Below are 14,274 nucleotides of genomic sequence, written 5' to 3'. Positions count from 1 at the left end.
GTTCTTTGCCGAGTGCTGCAACGCTCTGCACCTCAGCTCCTCGTCCAAATAGCAAGACAGACTGGCAGGACCTTCAGGGAGGAGGTGCTGCCCTTTCTCTGGAAAAGATGGACCACAGCTCTCTTGAGAAACCCAGATTTTCAATAGTCCAGGTGCTTATTTAAGGGCAGGCTTTTCTGGTGGGGTGGGGTGGGATGGAAGGATGGAGGAGGGAGGAGAAACAGAATCACTTCAGGAAATATTATCTCAGTTACTAGGAATGGGCAATTTCTTAGGCCCCTATTTTTAGCCTCTCACCTTTTGCCTTCTCCTGGCAGCACAGTGCATCATGCCGTAACCCGAGTATTTGTCCTTGAAAGTCCCCCAGAGCTCCCTGCTGCACCCAGGCTTGGGAATGAGCGCTGGAGCTTCTGCAGGGCCACCCGCCAGCCTGCGAGCCCGGAGAAGGCCCTGCTCCGCTGCGCCGACTCTCCAGGTACAGAGGCGGAGGTGAGCTCAGAACGAGTCAGCCACGGTACTGGGCAAAATACTTTTATTGGATATAGGTGTAGTTTCATAAGGAAAATTGAGAATATAGATCTTTTTCCCAAAGGGCATTTATCCACTAATATACAAAAAGCCTCTATTTATGGCAAAAAATAAGAAATATTCCTGTTTGCTTATAATGTGTCTGGATTCTTCCTTCTTTAAGAAAAAAGAAAAAAAATTGAGAAACAGTTCTTTTCTTTTTTTTCTTTTTTTTTCTGGTAGTTGTCTGGATTGTTAACACAGCTACTCCAAAACGCCAGGATCAGCTTCCACGACCCTCGTTCAGTCTTTTTTGGTAAGAAGTAACCGATTCCAGCAAGCCATGGAAATGGGCAGCTTCTCCCCGTTCAAGGTGTGTGTGTTTGTCCGTCCCCCTCTCTCTGCTTAGCCACATCGGTGAGGCAGAAACGCTGTCGCGATACTCTGGAAGTCCAAGTGCCAGGCAGGAAACCAGCTTGCGTTACCGCCGTGAATTGCGTACAGTGCTGAGTCAAAGCAAGCACGACTGCCCAGGGACCGGCTTATTTCGTCCGTCCTTATTTTAGCTCCGTTTATTCCGACTGCCTGCCTTTCACCCACGCCGGGGACTGGAGGGCAACATCTCGGGAAGTATTTGTGTGTAGGCACCGGTGGGTATGAACGGCAAGACAAAACACAGCCCCCTCCCCCAGGGATAAAAGGGGCGGGTTTGGTTTTCTAAAGAAAAGGGGAGAAAACCGGAGAGGCGAGGGGCTCGGCAGAAAGCAGGTCTGAAAAACCTGACGGAGGCAAAGACTAAACCTGCAGAAGAGCCGCGACGGGGCACCGAGGCGAGCGTGGGAACGCCACCGCCTGTCTCCGCTTCTCCATCACCGACGTGAAAAGAAAAGCGTTTTACCTTTAAAAGTCGATCTGGCAGGGGAGGCAATCGCTAAAGAGAGCTCCGCAGCAAGACGTGCCTTGAAAATGCCCTGAAATCCTGAGTCACCTTTAACATCATGTTTTGGTCTTTACCCGCTTGGTGAGGTCTGAGTCCGGTCTCTCCCTCCCATGCTGCCCCCGGGCCGGGAGCAGCGCCTAGACTGGAGGGGAGGCGGGGAGCATAATTATGGGGGAACTACTGGAAATTAAATACCGTCTCGGAAAAGTGGAGAGGGAGGCAGGAGAGGAAGGGGATGCCGATGTGATAGAGCCTCCCGTGCACCTGGGAGTCGAGCATGAGGGAGGCGTTGAAAGCCGGCCCGAAGCTGCCGCCGGCGACGAGGGAGCCGCCGAAGCAGCCGACGGGGCTCTCGAGAGCCGCCTTGGGGGCGACCCCGGGGGGCGGCTGCCGCAGCCCCTGCGCCAGGATGCTCTCGATGCTGAAGCTGCGGCAGCGCGGGGCGCCCTTGTGCGGGGGGGCGGCGGCGGCGGGCGGCCCGCCGGGGGGCCCCCCCGGGGCGGCGGCGGGTGGTGGCGGCGGCGGCGGCGGCGGCGGCGGCGCGGCCTCCCGCCGCGGGGGCCGGCTCTCGGCGGGGGTCGGCTCCCCCCCGCCGCAGCGCCGCCGGCCCCCGGCCGCCGCCGGCTCCCCGCCAGCGCCCGCCGCCCCCCGCCAGCGCCCGCCGCGGCCCTCGGCGCCCGGGTCCGGCGCCGGGCTCTGGGCGCCCGGGCTGCCCCGGAGCCGCTTGGGCTCCTCCGGGCGGCCGCCCAGCCCCGGCCGCCTGCCCTCCTCGGGGGCCGCGCCGCCCCTCGCCTCCGGCGCCCCCGCCGCTTTGGGCTTCCTCTTCCTCCGCCGGTAATTGCCGTTCTCGAACATGTCCAAGCAGCGGGGATCCAGGGTCCAGTAGCTGCCCTTGCCCGGTCGGCCCTTCTCGCGGGGCACCTTGATGAAGCAGTCGTTGAGCGAGAGGTTGTGGCGGATGCTGTTCTGCCAGCCCTGCTTGTTGTCGTGGTAGAAGGGGAAGCGGTCCATGATGAACTGGTAGATGCCGCTGAGGGTCACCTTCTGCTCCGGAGCCTCCTTGATGGCCATGGTGATGAGGGCGATGTAGCTGTACGGGGGCTTCTGCGGGGGGTCCTGCCGGGAGAGCACGCTGCTGGAGGCGAAGCCCAGCGCCGCGGGGAGATACACCATGGAGGAGCTGCCCATGGGCGAGAGGTGGCTGCTGTAAATGTGGCTCATCGCGGATGGGCTTTTAGCTCCGGGTCTTCCCCCTCGGAGCGGGGAGAAGGGACAGGGCACGGCAGGAACCCGGGGAGAGTCCACCAGGGAGCTATTTGTGCTAGCTCAGATCCCAGCCCTGCCTGAACGAGCTCGCTCTGCCTCTGTCCCTGCTTCATAGCTCTTAAAAAAAAAAAAAAAAAAAGTTAAATAATTGTTGTAAGTTTGCTATTATATGTTGACTTAGCACTGGAAAATAAATTGTCTCTGATAAACAGTCGTTTGTGTTCTCAGCCCACCCACATTAATTAAAATTTCATTGCTACAAAACTCCAAGCTCTCTCCACGTGTCTTGCTGGTACCAGCCAATGGTCTCCGGGTTATTCCTTCATTTGTTTATAGAATTAGTCTGTTGATAAGTCTGCCCACCCAAGTCGAATCAAGCTGTGTTTATTTGGAAAAATTTCCGGGCACCCAATATATAAACGCACTGATCTGATGTTTGAAATATCACGTCCACCCCTTGACGCTGTAAGCACACACAGCAGAGCAGGATGTACACTGCTGGAGCTCGGGGAGGAACGGGCAAGGCAACCCTGGAGGAAAAGAGGGGTATTAAACACACACCCCCCCCCAAAAAAAAAAAAGAGAGAGAGAGAAGGAGATCGATCAGAAGAGAAGCAAGCGCTGGGACAGGGATGATGCGCAGGGAGAAAAGAAGCGGGGCCTGTTTCTGTCCTAGGGGAAGGGTTATTTGGGGGGGGGGGGTGTCCAGGTGCTGGTGGCCGAGGTGTGCAGCCAGCGGGAGCCGGTGGGAGCGGAGCGGCCGGAGGGGAGGCCGAGCCCCGGCGGGGCGAAGCGGGGGCTCCGCGGCAGCCGCGGGCGAGGCTGGCGGCGCAGGCCGGGATCTGCCGGGGGGAGGCTCCCGGGGTGCAGCGAGCTTCGTGAAAGGGGAATTTGGCAGGCGCTGGGAGGAGGGTCAGTATTTGTGAATGCGGGCCTGTTGCTTTATATTATGTACTTTCCTGTTTATAACAAGGAGGGGGATTATAACAACTTTACAAGTGCACACAGCTGGCCGGTGCTTACATTAGGAATTTGTGATGCTCTTTTTCTGTATAAACGTCCAGGTTTGGGGCTGTGTTTTCTGTTGTTGGTTTGGGCTTTTTTTTTTTTTTTAATTTACTGATGTAACAGTTTTGATCCGAGGCCCGAGGGATTCCGATTCGGCTGGAGGTGTCTCCCCAGGCCCAGGAGGCTCGGTGGGGCGCTGCGTTAGACCCCCTTAGCTCCTGCCCGTGGAGCATCACCTCCCTCGGGGAGGGAAGAAGAGGGCTGGGGCGGGGGGGGGATCCCCCGTGTATAAGGCCGTGGAAATAAAGCACGAGGCGTTTCCTGGAGGTCGTGGGTGAGCCGGGCTCCTTTCAGGAGAGGGACCGCCAGCTCTGAAGCTGCCGCCGTCCCTGGTTGTTCAAGGAGGGCACCAGGGATGCAGGTCTGGCAGGGCCTGATGCAGAGGATGGGGGCTCCAGCACCCTCTTGTGAGCCTTCTTCATCCTCCCTGCCCGAAGGACTGTCCTCCTTCAGAGAGAAATAATCCGTCACTACAGCTGCTCGCCCGCACGTAGCTGCCACGGTGGGATTTTTACCTGGAAGGGAAGAGGTAAAAGCCGGGCTCGGAGTGTCTCTCAGCACGCCCCGGCCTCGGCGATGCCCTCCTGGGACCTCCCTGGAGGCTCCCCTTCCTCCCAGCTGACCGTCAGCTTTCTTGCCCGTTTCTGCTCCTATCCCTCCGTTTTCCGAGTAATCCAGCGGGCGAGGACGTTTAACCCCTGGGGTAAAAAACAGCGTGACTGCTTTGGAGCCGCAAATGGTTTCTAATTGCTTTAAGACACCATGCGTACACATGAAATACAGAGGGGGTGTGTACGGAGGTCTCTTCTCCACGAGGGGCTGGGGGAATCTCTCCGCTCACTGGCTCATCTCAGGCAGGAGGAAACAAATCCAGCCCCGTTAACACCGCCCATGCCGGTAACGCCGCATCCGCCCCCCCCCCCGCCCCCCCGGTGCAGACACCCGCCGGCCGCCCGGACCTGCCGCCTCCCCCAGGACCCACCCGGCGTGCGATAAACGCAATAAAACCTCAAGTAAAACAAAGCGGGAGGCGGAAGGAGGGCCTGGGGCCGCCCGTCGCCTCGGCAGCCCCCCGGCAGCATCCCCTCGCCCAGGAGGGATGAGGCAGAGCCCAGCTCTGCTCACTCGTCCGGCACCAAGCCGGCACCCTCAAGGCAGCCTGTGAACGGGAGACCAGCGCCGAGGGTCGCCCCCCCCCCCCCGCCCTGTACAGCCCCCTTCCCACCTCGGGTCAATCCCCCGCTCCTTGGGACACTCCAAGCACGGATTATTAAAACAATAAATACTCGCGTGTTTGGCAGGAGACAGGCACACGGGCTCCCCCGCTTATTCCCCCACCCTTCTCCCCCAGTAAAACTGTCGCTTCCTCCTTTCTTCCCCTCTTCTCCCCCTCTTAGCGGTAGGAAATCCTTGGAGGCAGAGATGCGGCTTTTCTGTCTGGTCCTTGCTCCCAGCTCATGTGCTCCCTGGTGTCTTTCTCCTGCTCATGGCATTGCTGAAAGTCGCTGCGTTATGTGCCCAGGAGCAGCCCCCGAAAGCGCCTGTAACCGGAGAGGCTCCTGCAGCTGCGGGGTGACGGGGGAAGCGAGCGGCTGAAAGCGGGCGACGTGGTTTAGAGGGATGTTGTTGTTGTTATTGTTGTCGTAGCCCTTCCCCTGCACGGAAGAAATGCGAAGCCGGCGATGGAGGCGCTCCTGGACGTCTTTCCCCTCCTCTCCGGCTGACAGGCCCCTTTTAAAGCAGCAGCGAGGAGCGCTCCCGCCCGGGGTCCCCGCCGAGCGGGCATCAATCTGTGCTCCCCACTCCTGCCGCAGCCCGGCCCGGACCCGGGGAACGGGGCATCAATCTGTGCTCCCCACTCCTGCCGCATGCCAGCCGGGACACGGAGAGCAAAGCATAAATCTGTGCTCCCCACTCCTGCCGCATGCCAGCCCGGGCCCGGAGAGCAAGACATAAATCCGGTCTCCCCACTCCTGCTGCAGCCCGGCTTGCCCCGCCGTAGGGTCCGGTCCCATGCAAGGCCCGGGGAGTTGGGGGGGGAGCCAAGCGAGCCTGGAGCGTCTGGGTTGCTCCAGCACTTCGGGAAGTTACTTCAGACGGGGTTAAAACAGGCAGGTTTGAACAGTGACATTCGTGTCTTGCTCCCCCCCAGCTCCTGCCCCGAGTTAAAGCCTGTTTCACAGCGGTGATGAGCCCTGCTCCTCGGAGATGACCCGGTTCGCCCGCTGCAGGCTTAGGCTGCCTTAGAAATCGCTGCACGGAGCGGTCCGATCAGAAGTGCCAAACCCTCGCCCGGGGCGACGTGCACGGCGCTGTACAGCTGCGAGGTCGCTCGACATTAGCACGGAGTCGGGCGGGGTGGGGACAGGTTTCTTCCTCTCCCGACCTCCCGTGCCTGGTATGCACTCTCTGCAAAGTCACCTCCGAAGTGACAGAAGAGCTAGAGGCCTTCCCCCCAAAATCTCCTTCTCCAGAGCCTTCCCACGGTGCGTTGCAGAGCCCATCTAAAATGCTCTAGGGGAGGCGGGATGGCTTTTGTGGGGGACAGAGAGCTCCGTGCCTGTGTTGTACTTCGGCCTTCCTTAAGGAAGTGTATTTTACCCGGGTCCTACGGCACCAGGGAAGCTGGCTCGCTCGGCCGGGCCACGGGACTGCCTGCACACAGACCTACTCGGCAGCGTAGAGAGGGAACGAGCTGGAAAACTCCCGGCCCTTCCCCTTCCAAAAACCCGGGGCCGTCTGGGCTTTCAGACAGGTTTGCATACCCGCAGGTTAATGGCAACGCAGCAATAAAAACCCAAGCACCGTCCTCATCCGCTGCCCGGAGCCACGCTGGGCCCGGGCCCGGTGTAAGCGGCCGTAGAGCAGCCTTCGGCTGGCCCCGGTGGGGCCGGGTTTGGCCCAACGACCGTGCTGCGCGGGGGGTTATGCCGGTCTCTCGGTTGCAAGGACCTACAGGGCCCGATCCGGCCGGGTTTGGGCGCAGACGTTGTCCTAAGGACTAAGAGGGTGGGCTGCCCCGAGCGAGGGGACAGCTGGGGGTAGGGGGAGGACCGGGGATGAGAAAGGACACGTCGGGGCCAGGTCGAGGGGACGGGCTGACCATAGGCACGCTCAGGGCTGTGCTACCCCGTGCTGCTTCCTTCCTCCCTCTCTGGCCTGGCCTGGTTTAAATCACCTGTCGCGAAAAACGTCTCATCGGCCTAGTTAGTCGCCTCTGGCTCCTTCCTCCCCGGATCTGATCACGGGATTCGTGTGGGACCCCCGACGGCCTCCAGGGAGGGTCCCTCCAGACGACCCGGGGCTGGGGGTGGGGGGGGGGGAGGCTGTGAGACTGCTGCCTGCTTTGAACCCCGTCTTTGAGGCTTTAAATGCGGCCCCAGGAAGGTGCCTCTTAGGGGACCGTGCCCGGCGCTGGCTCTCGCCTCCCTGCAAAATGAGCTCTCCGAAAAGGACTCCCGCAGGAAAGGCCGGGGGGCGGCTGGGGCTCGAAAGCTCTCCAACGCCTCGGTTAGAAAAGGGGCCGACGGGGCTGGTCCCCGCAGGAGGGAGGGCAGGCACAGCGAAGGGAGGATGCCCTCAGCAGCGCGCCCGTGCCCGGCGCCCCGGGCCGGGGTCCGGGCGAGCAGCGCCGCGGGGTCGCCGGCCTCGACGGCGCTGCGCAGAGCCGCTCGGCCATGCCCCTTAGCTGGGGCTGGGGGAGGCGACAGGAGCCCCTGCCCCGGCGAAGGGGTGGAGGGACACCCTGCCCCTGTGCTGTGCCAGGCCAGGGGGAGGCCTGATCTTGCAAGCGCCGGGCAGAAAACAAGCTCCTGGGCCCCTACTGCTCTCAGTACCTGATAGAGGGCTTTTATTTTTCGGCCAAGCTGCTGAAATCCTGCCATTTGCAAAGGCAGAAGGGAGGGGGAAAGGACCCGGGCGCACGGCAGCGCCCACGGGGAGGCACCTCCTTACTGTCACCGCGAGCAGTCCCGGCGTTACTGCCATCATCAGCTGTGACCGCTGCGACAGGCGGTGCCGTCTCGAAGGGAACCGGCCAGCCGCGGGCAAGGACCCGACGGTGGCTGAGGACAACCACAGGGGACAGAGCCCTCGCTGTTGCTAGTGCCCTTAGCCGGGAGTAGGGGGACGTCTTCCTTCGCCTCGACGGGGCGAGGGTGCGAGACGGCAAAATAAATAAATAGAAGGGTTGGGAGGACCCCCCCCTCCCCCCCGGGCGAGAGACGGGACCTCCAAGCCCGGCTAAGGTTCTGCCCCCCGAGTGGCCCCGACGTGCCCGAATCCCCTAGGAACTGTCCAGCAGCAGCGCGGCTCCCGGCGGGGGTGGCAGAGCCCGCCGGGGGCAGGAGGCTGGGGACACCCCGGCCCCAGCCCTGCACCCCAGCCGAGAGCCTGCCCCGGCCCCCCCGACGGCTAACGTCGAGGGGAAGGGTCGCCGTGCGCCCTGCCCGGGCGCTCCCGGCCCGACACGCGTGGGAAAGCGGCTCGGGAAGCGCCAGCGGACCGGGCACTGCTCGGTGCCCCCGGCGCACTCCCGCTCTCCCACGTTTGGGAAAATCCCCACCAGGCACCTGATTTCCAGCCACCTCCCCGGAGAGGGAATGCACTGACCTTCTCTCGATGGGCTGGACGCAAGGGGCAAAGTCCGCTAGCGAAAAGCTTGGGGAAGGGGGATTTTAGGACGGGAGAAAAAGTCCTCTCCGCTTTAGGGTTTTTTTTTTTTTAATCCTTCTCTCTTTAAATTAGCGCTTTGGATTTTATTGCAAGAAAGAGAAAAGAAAAAAAAATGAAAGAAAGAACATCCTCTGCGAGCCAGGAAAAATGGCAAGAGTTTTACAAGAATGTTCCTTAAAATACAGATCTAGTGAGTCTCGGACATTTTTTCTCATTTAAATCGAGCGTTTCAGCGTCTTTTGCCAGGTTTCTAGCGCATATGAAATTTACCTGATCAAAATCAATTTATGTCATCGATTTTAACCGCCTGCTACGAGTAGAACTGTTCTGTAACCCAGCTGCGGCTGCCCGTATATTCACCCTGAAAAATGCCAGGGAGATGGGGAAGGGGGAGGCAAGCAGAAGGGGAGTGAAGGAAGGCCCGAAAATGTTCCCTTTCGGCCGCGTTTGTTGCGGGCTTTATCGCCCGTCTGTTGTTGGACGGCGCGGTGCCTCCGGGCGATCTCTGCGGCTGCGAAGCGAACCGGGCTCCAGCGAGCTGGGCTTGAAAACACTCCGAAAGAAATGGAGCAGTTTCCCTCCTAAAGCCGGCTTCAGGCTTTGCCGGCACAAGATTTTAGGATTACTCTTCGCCTACCCTGGCTGCATTTCTGCAATAGGGTAAAGTGGCTTTTCAGCGATTTGAGGAAAAGGAAGGTTCGTGGCTCTAACACGGCATCTGTCAGCGCCAGGCATTGCGAATAGGAGCGTAAGTAGATAAAGAAGAGGTTAAGGCAGCCACAACTTCGTTTAAGAGAGCATTTAAAGCTATAAACTCGTTCTAAATGAGCTTCCGGCAATATTTTTAAACTCCGCTACGAGTTCTGGTTTAAATGATAGCCCGTAGCACCCGCACCAACTCGCAGCGCTTCGGACCTCCTGGAAAAGCGGCGGGCTGCTCGTTTGCTTATAACGTGGCAACTGCCCGCTTCGGACATTGCAGCTGAGCGGGGAGGCGTGCAGAGCACAGCAGAAGGCCTACATTTGCAGAGACAGAGCAAGAGAAAAAGCGCTCCCTCGGCCAGCAGCCTCGCTGCAAGTCCTTTTTTCCGTTCTCGCATTTGGAGGCCTGGGAAATCTCCCCCCCCCCCCCCCGGCACCCCGGTTTAAAGCCGGCCGCGGACCGGCAGCGCCGGAGCGGGCAGCGCTCGGCCCCGGCCCCGCTGGCCCGGCAGCGCCGGCTCGTCCCGCTCCGCAGCTGGGCGATTCCGCCCGCAGCAGCCCTCCGCGTGAACCGAACCTTTCCCAAAGAAATAATCATAATAAGCCTCTAGGCTCCAGGAAAACGACTTTGTTTCAAAAGCAACGAGTCCCATGTTTTCCCGCATGAAGGAAAGGCGAAGGGGAGAAAACTTGCAAAAAAACACGTATATACACACACACACAAGCGCCAGACTTGGAGCAGGAAAAAAAACAGCATGGATTTATTTTAAGGTAAGTACAACAATTAGGACCACATAAGACAAAACGAACTTTGAAGCAGATTAAAGCAAATAGTCCTCAGGAATGGTCAAGGTGAAATCTATTATACAAAACATCACACGTTGTAAATAATAATAAAAAAGTATCAGATACTTTGTCTTTTTTTTTCTTTCAAAAATCCACCAGCAAAAAATAAATTATTTCCTCGTCTTGCAAAAAGAACAACTCTAAAATGAGAGAAACTCTATTGCATAATTGTACACAGAAGAAAAAGAAGAAGAAGAAGAAATCACTTGTCATTAATTTGGAAGTTAGAAATTGTTGGGCGACACAAAAATAATCCAGTGAACTCAACTTTAAATATTATATTAATGGCTCTGAAAATTAGCCTGATTAGAAATCCACACATTTTTTACAGCACAACAGAGAACTTAAAAAATACCCAGGACATATAATTATATATATATATTTATATATTTTTTCTTTTAAATCGTATAAATGGTCGCTGTGATATTGGTCCATAACTTATTTTCTGAGACCCCCTATACTTTAGCATATAAAATTTGCCACTTTGCTTAGATAGACATATATATAGACTTTTTTTTTTCATTATTTTTAGGAGCGATCCCTTTTTCAAGTAGAATCTACTTGCCTGGAATTTAAAGAGGGCCGAAACAGGGCTTGGGATCTGCAAACTCTGTGGTTCCCAGGTCCACCGAGAGGTTGTCAAATCTTTCCTTACGCGATCTGAAGTGTTTGTCTGGTGTTTTGGGTTTTTTGGGGTTCTTTTTTGTTTTTCCTCCTGATTTTTTTTTTTTATTATTATTATCATCGTTAATTTTTTTTTTAATTTTTTTTTAATTTTTTTTTTTTTGGCGAACGGCCCTAGGCGGCAGAGTCGCGGCTACTCAATACTTAGTGCAGTCGTAGGAGTAGGGGGTGGCGTGGCGGTATAGGGAGGGCGCGGACCTATAGGGGAGCTGACAGGTGGAGTTGCTGCTCACCTGGTGGTCGCTGAGCGAGGCGCTCTCCATGCCGAGCCGGTGCGAGGTGAACATCTCGCGCACGTTGGGGAAAGTCTGCTGCTGCGAGCCGAAGCCGTGGCCGGGCAGGTGGCTCAGCTCGGCGCCGTGGTTGAGGTACCAGGAGGCGGCGGGCTGCGCGGCCGCGGAGCCGCCGCCACCGCCGCCGCCGCCGCCGCCGTGCGGGTGCCCGGCGCCCAGCGCGCCCTCCTGCCCCGACGGCAGGCTCAGGGCGCCCAGGGGCGACGGGGCGCCCGTGGGGTGCTCCGCCAGGCCCTCCTCCAGCGCCGCGGGGGGCACGCACATGTGGCCCGGCCGCTCGCCGCTGTAGAGGCTCATGGCCCGCATGCTGCAGTGGTAGCTCCCACTAGTGTCCAGGGCCTGGCTGCACGCCTGGCTGTAGCCCGACGGCTGCCCCGGCGGGTAGCTGAGCGCCAGGCCGCCCCCCGGACGGCCCGAGGCCGCGCTCACCGGGCTGAGCTCCGCCGGCGGCGAAGTCCGCAGGGTCATGATGTTCTCCACGCTGAAGCCCGGCAGCCCGTTGCTGGACGGGTGGTGCTCGGGCAGCGAGCCCTCGGGGGAGGCCGAGGGCGGCGAGGCCGCGCTGCGGGGGCTGTCCCGCAGCGCCCCGCCGCTCGCCGGGCTCAGCGTCTCCACCTTGGTGATCACCGGCAGCTCCGGCGACGCCGTCTCGCTCTTGATGACCACCTTCTTCTCGGAGGAAGGCGCCGAGGCGGAGGAGGAGGAGGAGGAGGAGGCTTCCTTGGGGATGTCGGCGCCGGCGAGCCCGGGGGGCTTGGGCTGCTCCTTCAGCAGCCGCTCCCGGGCCTCCTCCTTCTCCTTGGACACGTCTTTCTTCTTGAAGCGTCTCCGGCGGCGCAGGAAGCTGCCGTTTTCAAACATGTTGTAGGAGTCGGGGTCCAGGGTCCAGTAGCTGCCCTTGCCCGGCTTCTTGTCGTCGCGGGGCACCTTGACGAAGCACTCGTTGAGCGAGAGGTTGTGGCGGATGCTGTTCTGCCAGCCCTGCTTGTTCTCGCGGTAGAAGGGGAAGCGGTCCATGATGAACTGGTAAATCCCATTGAGCGTGATCTTCTTGTCGGGGGCGTTCTGGATGGCCATGGTGATGAGGGCGATGTAGCTGTAGGGCGGCTTCACCAGGTCCTTGGGGGCGGCGGGCTGGTGCGGGTGGTAGGGCCCGTAGGAGCGCCCCATGCCCGCCGCGTAGGGCTCGGCGTGGCCCGAGTAGACGCTCATGGGGTTGGCCATGCCGCCGTACGTCCCCGCCGTCCGGTAGTAGTTCTGCTCGCTTAAATACGGCACCACTCCCAAGGCGTTGGGGTCCGAGACGGAGTAGCGAGCCTGCATCATGGAGAGGGCTTCCCCCGGCGAGGCGAGGAGAGCAGAGCCGCGGGGGGAGGAGAGGAGGAGGAGGAAGAGGGGCGAAGGGTGGAGGGCCTCACCCCCGGCGGGGACCCCTCCGCGGAGAAGGAAGAGGGCAGAGCGGGAGAGCGCGGGAGAGAAAGAGTCTCAGACACGAGCTAAATCCCAGCGCGTCCTTTAGCAGCGGCACCGCAGCAGCATCCTTCAGGTCGCCGGGGGCAGGGTGGTCTCTGGCGGTCTCTCCCTCCCTCTTTATTACTGTGATTATTATTATATACACCTATGTATCGCGGCGGTGGCAGAAACTGCTGCGGAAAGGGAGGCGGGCGGGGGGGGCTGCTCTCGCAGGAAAAGGGAATTAAAAAAAAAAAATCAAAAGGAAAGAAAAAAAAAAAGAAGAAGAAGAAAAGCCTTGCGAAAACCCAATTCTTGTCACAACAACCACCCGAAATCTTCCGGAGCCGGCGGCGCCCCGCCGACTCCTCGCAGGCGGCGGCGGCGGCGGCGGCGGCGCGGGTGCGCGGGGCGCGGAGCCGGCGAGCTGCCCTCGGAGCCGCTGGGAAAGTTTCAAAACTCTCCCTGCTGCCGACGCGCTTTTACTCCCCGCCGGCCACGCCCCTCGCCCCCGCCGCCGGCCAATGGCGGGCCGCGCCCGGGCGGCGGCGGCCAATGGGCGGGCGGGCGGCGGGATGCGGTCGCGCCGCGAGCATCACACGCAGGCACACGCCACACGCGCACACGCGCACACACACACACACGCACACGCACACACAGACACAGACACACACAGACACACACACACACACACACACACAAGCGTTGCGTTGCTGAGCGCTTTCCCTCACTCCGCAAAAAAAAAATAAAAAGTTTATTTTTTTCCCCCTCCTCCTTTATTTTAACGTTTTGGACCCAAAAGGAGCAACTCCCGCAGCGGCGCCGGCTGCGCACTTTCTGCTCTCCCGCAGCGCGTTGCCCTACGCTTCGTTAAAAGAAAAAAAAAAAAGCCAAGTTTTAAAGCACATTCGCAGCCGCGAAACGCGCCGGGTTCCTTTGAATGATCGCGGGTGTCCGAGCAGCGCACTGATTTCCCGTACTGCGCTGTTAAACGCCGCAATTCCTAGCTAACGGTGGTGTGTATCAGGCAGGTATTCCCCCCCCCCTTTCAAATATATTTATTTTAAGTGAAATAACGCAGCAGCTCTTAGCTCGAAGCCGCGGGAAGGCCGCCGGGTCCTTCCTCTCGCTGCTCGCCCGGTAGCTGCACAGGCAGCGCGAGCGCTGCGGAGCGGGTGGCTTCGCACCCCGCTTCGCCGCTGGCACCCCGCTCCCCGCCCCGACGGCCCCGAGCCCCGCCGTCGTTTGGGGCGGAGAGGTTTCCCTGCCGCTTTCCAGGAGTTTGCGGAAATTTCTTATTTAAGAAAAAGCAAAGAAAAGAATACAGTGAACTTTAGGTGCCTTTTTTTTCGTTCCGGCCATTGAGGCGGATTTTCTGGTGCATGTGAAATCCGCCCCTCTGTCTTTCTCTAATGATTTCATTAGAGGCAATCAGAGTCGCATAATTAGGGACGCATGCTGGCCAAGTGTAAATTCAGGTATTTGGAAAGCTGCTGCGAGCTGCCCTGAGCTGCCTGGGAGAAGTGTGGGTCTGAACAGCGGAGAAATGACGATGGGAAACAGTGATTTCACCTCTCCTCGCTCCGCAAAAAAATAGTCATTACAAAATCGATTCGAGCTCCCAGAGACAAGATAAGATTGAAAGGAATTAACTGTCTTTTCGGTGGGGCTTGTTCCCACTTCCTCCCCCCAAATCCGGCTCCTCCTGATCTGACTTCTAAGTAGTGATCTTTTGGTTTCTTGCACTGTAATTCAGCCCTTCCCTCCTTGCAATTTGTGGGGCTTAGTAAAGCTTTAAACAAAGACATTTTTCCAAAAGTCAGTTTGAGACTTTGCTGGCTG

At 58.9% G+C, this 14,274-nt stretch overlaps 2 protein-coding genes across 2 annotated transcripts; both read right to left on the bottom strand.

Moving 5' to 3' along the window:
• Positions 1 to 515: 515 nt before the first annotated feature.
• Positions 516 to 2,937, bottom strand: FOXL1 (forkhead box L1). The gene is made up of 2 exons (XM_067302404.1): positions 2,101 to 2,937; positions 516 to 1,956 (listed from the first exon to the last, which is right to left on the bottom strand). Exons 1-2 carry the CDS (start codon positions 2,666 to 2,668, stop codon positions 1,625 to 1,627), a joined length of 900 nt encoding a protein of 299 aa, XP_067158505.1. The 5' UTR covers positions 2,669 to 2,937; the 3' UTR covers positions 516 to 1,624.
• Positions 2,938 to 9,896: 6,959 nt separating this feature from the next.
• FOXC2 (forkhead box C2) lies at positions 9,897 to 12,819 on the bottom strand. Its single transcript, XM_067302403.1, has 2 exons — positions 10,921 to 12,819; positions 9,897 to 10,160 (listed from the first exon to the last, which is right to left on the bottom strand). Exons 1-2 carry the CDS (start codon positions 12,304 to 12,306, stop codon positions 10,062 to 10,064), a joined length of 1,485 nt encoding a protein of 494 aa, XP_067158504.1. The 5' UTR covers positions 12,307 to 12,819; the 3' UTR covers positions 9,897 to 10,061.
• Between the last annotated feature and the right edge of the window lie 1,455 nt (positions 12,820 to 14,274).

This window comes from Apteryx mantelli, chromosome 10 (assembly GCF_036417845.1).
Source record: "Apteryx mantelli isolate bAptMan1 chromosome 10, bAptMan1.hap1, whole genome shotgun sequence".
NCBI classification, from domain to species: Eukaryota; Metazoa; Chordata; class Aves; order Apterygiformes; family Apterygidae; genus Apteryx; species Apteryx mantelli.
This window is presented reverse-complemented; position numbering and strand designations above follow the sequence as displayed.